Here is a 7,251-nt window from a genome sequence, read left to right as displayed (position 1 = left end):
CTAGCGAGCACCCGAGGAAGAAGAAGTACGATATGGTCCCTAAAGATCAACATGAATGAGTTCAAAAAAAGACTTTGTTTTATTATCACTGATTGGAAAGGTAGACCTTGTTTGCTTTGCGCGGAAACAAACATCACACGCTTTATTAATTTTTTGAGAATCAAGAGAAACAGAAACATGTGGTAGCGAACCAACTACTCTAGCAGAAGGATGTCCCATCCTCTTATGCCATAGCTCATAGGTTTGATCCTCCTGAGTTGAGACCGAGGCTGCAAGCTCCATTCTGCAAAAGCGGAAGGTACCACACTCACGCTTACCCGCACCAATCATCATCCTCGAAGCGCGGTCCTGAATGACAAGAAACTGATCAGCCATTTGTACCACACAATGATTCTCATCCATCAACTATCCCACTGAAATAAGATCCAACTGTAATTGTTCTACAAAGAAAACCGATTTCAAAACCAGACTAGAGCCTAACACAACAGTACCCTCTTGACAAGATATGCGTTGGCGACCATCCGCCAATATTACTAAAACCGGTTCCATAGTACGTATGTTGGTAAGGATATCAAAGTTGCCCGTTAAATGGTGAGAAGCTCCGGTATCTAATATCCAAGAAGGAATAGAACTCTTACCGGCGAGTTTTTCATTGCTAGAGCTGGCACCACTAGATGAACGGCCGTTCAGGAGCTTGACCAGATTCTGCCACTGGATGTCACTTAAGCCACTTACGCCGTCGCGGTCTTTCTCCGTGATCACATAGTTGACATGTTTCTCAGGAGGAACAGGGAGAACATGAACAACATTCGCATAGCTCACATTGCAAGGTTTGGGAAGTGTAGAAGAAGACGAAGATCCACGTCCTTTTGTGGGCACCGTGCGACTGCGAGGTTGATCCCCCCACCATTCAGGATAGCCAACCACCGCGAAACAGCTATCGGAGGGATGACCGGAGCGGTGACAGTGTTTACACACAATCGATGCATCCGTAGATCGAGTAGAAGGAGGACGAGAGCTTTGATGGACGGCATATGCGGATACTTCAGCAACAACATCACTCTTGTGAGCATTGAGTTTGAGATCTCCTCTTGACGAACAACGTTGTAGATCTCTTCCATGGATTGAATTGGTATACGAGAGACCAAACTCGAGCGAACCGTCTGGAAACCGTCATCAAGACCCGCTAAAAACTCATGGACTTTATCTTCTTCACGGTCCTGCTCTTGTAGGGCCGTCAAGTTGTACTCGCATTTACCACACTTACAAAGACGCAATGGCCTGTGGTTGGCCATGCTATCCCATATGCGGTTCAACTTGCCATAATATGCCTCGATCGCAAGACCACATTGCTTGCAACAAGCAAGCTCAGCCTTCAGTTGTTGGATTCGTGGACCATTAGTCACCGAGAACTGCTTCTTCAAGTGATCCCACAGATCTTTGGCGACGTCACGGTGAGAGATGTTGTAGCGGAGAGCCGGATCAATCGTCATACGGATCCAGGAGACCAACAATGCTTGAATCGTCCACCAATCGTCGAGGTCGGGAGAGCCCTCTGCTGGACGAGCGATGGATCCATCAAGAAAGCCAAATTTCTTTCTTGAGCAAAGAGCGGTCTTGAGACCACACGCCCACTCTTCATAGTTCATCCCTTTCAGCAAAGGATGAGAGATGACGGCACCGGGGTTGTCAGCGGCTGTCAAATCATAAGGTGAGATTGTACGCCTCACCTCGACAGTCGTCGTGGTCGTGTTCGTGTTCGTGTTCGTCGTTTCGCTGCTTCCAAACATGTTTGAGAGAGTGTTTGAAAAATTTTAGTGTATTTCTTGCTCTGATACCATGTAGAAGCACAAAACGAAGGTGAAAGCTTGTCTATTCATTAGCAAGTATACACACATATATATTACAATGGCGTGGAGGAGAAGCCTAAATCAAAGGGATATCAATCAAATATACACAAGTAGATATGGTAAGGAATAACTCTAATTACATGACATATGGGATATGATATCTGTGGAGAATAATATCCCAATAAAGTAACCCGGCAATGTAGAGTCTGCTATATATTATGGTGGTGGTTTTATCTACGACTTCAGTTGAGATCTTTCGGGTTTGTTGGATTCTTAGGTTTAGAATTACAAATTAAATTAAAAATAATAAAATTTGGTTAGATGATGGTCCTAAAATTAATGTGTTAATTTTCTATGTTACCTTATCAAACTTGATATTATTTAGACCATGTTATTTATTTAATTGAAATATTTTTTTTAACCACAAGTTAATTAAAATATATAATTTATTTACTTTTATAAAGGAGATATGTCTATTTAAATTGGTAAAGTATTTAAGACAATCAAAAATCTTCTTCGATTTCTAGTGCTTTTTTAAAAAATATTTTTTTTTTTGGTAGGCTTTTTAAAAAATATGTAAACATATTGTATTTCTTCTATTATTTTGAATTCAGAAGCATAGTACACAAGAATAGATAATTAATTGATTATATTAAAGGTTTTATCTCATACTATGCAAGTACGAGTTTTTTTTTTAATGACTGTTAATTTTGATTATAAAAAATACTCGGTTGTAAAAATAATTAATGAAAATAAAAAATTTGAACACAATATTACTATTTTTTTAAAAAAGTTTTAATATTACCTTTGATATATATTTAAAATACTATATACTTTTGAGTTTTTTTTTGATAAAAATAAAAGATTTTAGGTGAGTATTTTTTTTTCCTAGAAAAAAATTGAATTATACATATCTGGAGAGACAAATGTTTGAACTTTTTTTCTAATTATATTTTAAAATAAACAATAAATGAAAAAAACTTCAAAAATTACCATCTATTGATTTTACGGATTAAAAAACATGCTGTTATATAGAAGAAAAAAATATACCATCCATGATTTATTCATCGTTCTTTGCAAAAAAAAAACATTTAAACAGATTCGGTTCTACAACATTTGTATAAAAGGTTCTAAAGCCGATCATAAGGTTCTAATAGCTTAGAATTGCTTTGATATTAGCATAGTTTTTGGTTATTTCCGGAGTTAGTAGTTGTTTTCGTATCATAGGGTTTTAGGTGGTCTAAGAGATGATTTCACTCCGAGTTGTGGAGTGTTATCTATCTCACTGTAGTTAAAAAAAATGCATGGCTCGCGATCGGGTAGCGTTGGTTCCGCTGGTGTTCCAGGGTTGTACCTGATTAACCATTGCATTTGTCTTGGTCCAAGTCTTTAGGGGGAAATGTAATATTCCTGTGATTTGGTTGTAAGTTTAATTTGGTGAATGAAAAGTTGATGTTGAGCAAAAAAAAAAAAAAAAAAAAAGGTTCTAAAGCCCATTAATTCGGTTCTACTTTATCCATTTAAATATTTTTAAAAATGTGTCTGCACAAAAACTAGGAATTCAAATATGTTACTAACAAAATAAAACCAACAGCTAATACAGCTTCATCCTAGTTTCCATAATAGAGAATCGATAGTTTTTAGAGTTTTTTTTTTTTTTCAACCATTGGGCCACAACTGACCGGCCTATTAGCCAAATTCCTACATTCGTAGGAAGCAGAACTTGATTCTTAGTGTGATGGTGCCTTCTACAAATGGACTTACCTGCTGCCACTGCACTAAATTTTGACAAGTCCTAGAGATATCCAAGATGTATTCAACATACAGTACAATCTAATAAGAGAGATAGATATGATACCTTTCTAATTTAGAGAGCTGTAGTTTTTTAAGAAGACCATCTCGCCATGGTAACAAGGTCTTTGCGAATACCCATCATTTCTTCAAACAAGTAGAACAAGAAGATGACCAAGGATCAGTAGCAATAATAACTAAAGCAATTAGAAGATGTCGAATGTGAAAATAAATTGGTTCCACTATATTAAGATATATCAGTACAAACAATCCAACCAACCAAAAGAAGCCTTTCACCAAAGTTATTGAAGAGAAGCACACACAAACGAGATCCAATTTGATTATAAATCATCACTAGAACTAAAACTTAGGGCAATTTTGTTATAAGATTCTAGACTAACCAAAAGATAAGATAACCTATGGAATGATTCAATTAGCTCTGAATCACATGAATCAAGTTACGGGATTCCCAACTTAACATTAAATCCTGAAGCTACACTAAACAATTTGGGTGAGCGGAGGAGGAAGAAGCAAAAAAAAAAACATTAGAAACATACAAACTGAAGGAAGAGATGATGAGTTAACGGGGAAACATACAAAGGTAGAATCATGTACCAGAGTCGTTGTAAGATCTGTTGTTGGTGGAGATGATGAGTTAACGGGGTTGAACAGCCGGAGGCCATCAAAAATTGAATCATTCTTCTCTGCTTGCAATCGATTTTTGAGAGAAATCTCTTGATTTTGCAGTCTCTCCGTTGAGAAAGAGAGAGGAGGAAGTTATAAAAAAAAAAGAGAGGAGGAAGAGAAAACGATAATCAACCCAAAAAAAAATTATTTTGTATTAAAGCAACATCCAACGATTATCGAACACGTTGTCGTCTGTTATGATATCTTTAACCTCTTAATTAAGAGGCAATTCTTAGCAATATTCACGATTTTGATTTAATTTTAAATAGTTAAAACTTATGAATTTGGGGCTAAGAGCTCCCGATAAAGTTGCTCTAAGGTCCATGGTGTGATAGTTTTAAGAATTTATACAATTTTATTTACAAAATACAAAAATCAACTTTGATGAGTTTTTAAAAATGTTTTAAAATTTGATTTTTGTTTTCTTCTTTTTTTTTTCATTTATTTGTAGAATTCAAATTCCAAAGATATAAATCTAAAATCTATAATATAAAAACCATTTAAAAACTCGTAAACATTCATGGCCTAAATGTTTAGCTTCCTCATGTTAACCTTTGAACATAAATATTCTATACAAAATCTATTCATCCAAATTTTGTCATACCACTTAATCTAACCTTTACAAAATTTAAATATGAAAACCAAATTTTGAAATATTATCTTTTACAAAGAGCTAAATTTAGTTTAAATATCCTCTCTTTTTTTTTTTTTTTTTTTGTGTGAACCAAATATCCTCTCAGCTCTTTTCCCAATAAATCCCAACAAATTAAAATTAGACTGGAACAAACAATAATATATATTATTTGGGTCTTAAATTGACAAAGGCTTCTTAAGGCCCATTCTACGTTGTCCATATAAATGTTTACAAAAAAAAAAAAAGGTTAAGCTAACTGAGGGAAGCTAAAAAGAGTTTTTCTTTTTTAACTTTTAACTCTCTTCGTTTCGTCTTCTCTCTCTCTCTCGCGCCGTGTCAAATCAATCTACTGTTTCTCTCTCCTATCTGGTAAACTTTTCCTCTTCTCTTCTTCCATGGCTTTTCTAGGGTTTCTTTCTTCTACAGTCCTCTCCCCACAAAATTTAGGGCTTTCTTTTTAATTTCTCAATTTCGTGTCTCCTTCCTCTTGTTTCTCCCTAATCACTTCTTAATTTAGAATCCCCAATTTTCGAAATTAGGGTTTCCGTACATGATTTGACTTGGGGGTTTCTTGATTTGATAATTCTGATGTTTTGATTGTGCAATTGCGAAATTAGGGCAATATATTCGTCTAATTCCGAGATTTAAGGGGATTGAAGACAAAAGCTGCAATTTTTAGGGCTTTTTTTCTTTTTGGTTTTCCAGGGTATGGCTTATGATCGGTTTAAGTTGTTCGTTGGTGGTATTGGGAAAGAGACTAGTGAAGAAGCTTTGAAGCAGCATTTTAGCAGATATGGAGTTGTGTTGGAAGCTGTTGTAGCTAAAGACAAAGTCACTGGAGTATCCAGAGGGTTTGGGTTTGTTCGTTTTGCTAAAGACTATGATGTTGTTAAAGCTCTTAAAGACACCCACTTCATTCTCGGTAAATCCGTAAGTTTTTTTTTCCTCTTGAACACTTGTTTCATCAATTTGGGGTTTTTGATGAGATATGTAAAGTTTGGTTTTGTTTTTTGGGGATTGATAAAGTGTGTCTTTTGTATCTTTAACAACTTCAGGTTGATGTGAGAAAGGCTATTCGGAAACATGAGTGGATATATCAGAATGCGTTTAGCATGCCGCTATTAGAGGGCAAAGGTCAACAGCAACAGAGCAATGGTGGTTTCCATGAGATGACGAGTAATGGTATGATGCGGAGTAATGGTATGATGCCGAGTAATGGTACGATGCCGAGTAATGGTATGATGCCGCGTAATGGTACTGCTACGCATACGACCAAGAAGATATTTGTTGGAGGTTTGTCGTCTAACACGACTGAAGAAGAGTTCAGGAACTACTTTGAGAGGTTTGGTCAGACGACTGATGTTGTTGTGATGCATGACGCTGTGACAAACAGGCCAAGGGGTTTTGGGTTTGTTACATATGATTCGGAGAATTCTGTTGATGTTGTTATGCAGAGTAATTTCCATGAATTGAGTGATAAGCGAGTGGAAGTGAAACGTGCAATACCTAAAGAAGGAATCCAGAGCAATAATGGTAATCTTAACGTTCCTCCTACCTACAGCAGCTTTCAACCAACACCTTGTGTCCCTGAACAGAACGGTTATGGGATGGTTGTACAGTATGCTCCCGTCTTTGGTTATCATCAGAGTGTCCAAGCCGCTCAGTATCCTTATGGTTACCAATTCACAGCTCAAGTGCCTAATGTTCCATGGAACAATCTGGTTGTGCAACCCACTGGTTTTTACTGCCCTCCTCCTCCTCCTCCTCCTCCCACCAACACTCTTGGTTATCTCCCTTACATGAACGGGTTTGATCTTTTGGGTACAAGCATTTTAGGGTACAATCCTGTACCATGGCCTGTAACAGGGGATACAGCTGGTGGGCTAATACATCAGTTTGGAGGTTTGAAGCTCGGGGTCGCTAGTCAAGCACATCAGAGAATGAGTGGAGGTAACATGGGAAATCCATTGCAGAATGGTGCATATAGATGACAGTTGCAGAATGATAAATGCAATTAGGTTCACAAGGTTAGTGAAATTCTTTGGCCTCTTTACAATGGTTTTTTTTTTATTAGGTTTCTCTTCTTTCTTTATCAACTCTTTGGTAAATGCGTTGGTTGGTATGGTTGCCTTGTATATTGTTTAGCTATTTGATTTTTAACCCCAAAGACATCTGTAATATATTACTGCGTTGTAATATATCACACACTCATTTCGTTCATTTTGTTGCTTTATGGTTTTGTTGTTTCTTTAATTAGACGCCATTGGCAATTATGCTTTAAATTCTAGA

The 7,251-nt window shown here is 36.7% G+C and overlaps 2 protein-coding genes across 2 annotated transcripts; one reads left to right on the top strand and one right to left on the bottom strand.

Annotated features, from left to right (window-relative positions):
- LOC147944219 (uncharacterized) lies at positions 1 to 1,790 on the bottom strand. The gene is made up of 4 exons (XM_087512505.1): positions 979 to 1,790; positions 466 to 886; positions 133 to 348; positions 1 to 39 (listed from the first exon to the last, which is right to left on the bottom strand). The coding sequence occupies exons 1-4, from the start codon at positions 1,788 to 1,790 to the stop codon at positions 1 to 3; spliced, it is 1,488 nt and encodes a 495-aa protein (XP_087368631.1).
- Positions 1,791 to 5,211: 3,421 nt separating this feature from the next.
- LOC104787227 (RNA-binding protein 1) lies at positions 5,212 to 7,182 on the top strand. The gene is made up of 3 exons (XM_010512764.2): positions 5,212 to 5,331; positions 5,668 to 5,892; positions 6,018 to 7,182. The coding sequence occupies exons 2-3, from the start codon at positions 5,671 to 5,673 to the stop codon at positions 6,951 to 6,953; spliced, it is 1,158 nt and encodes a 385-aa protein (XP_010511066.1). The 5' UTR covers positions 5,212 to 5,331; positions 5,668 to 5,670; the 3' UTR covers positions 6,954 to 7,182.
- The last annotated feature ends 69 nt before the right edge of the window (positions 7,183 to 7,251 follow it).

This window comes from Camelina sativa, chromosome 5, assembly GCF_030686135.1.
Source record: "Camelina sativa cultivar CO46 ecotype springtype chromosome 5, ASM3068613v1".
Taxonomy (NCBI): Eukaryota; Viridiplantae; Streptophyta; class Magnoliopsida; order Brassicales; family Brassicaceae; genus Camelina; species Camelina sativa.
This window is presented reverse-complemented; position numbering and strand designations above follow the sequence as displayed.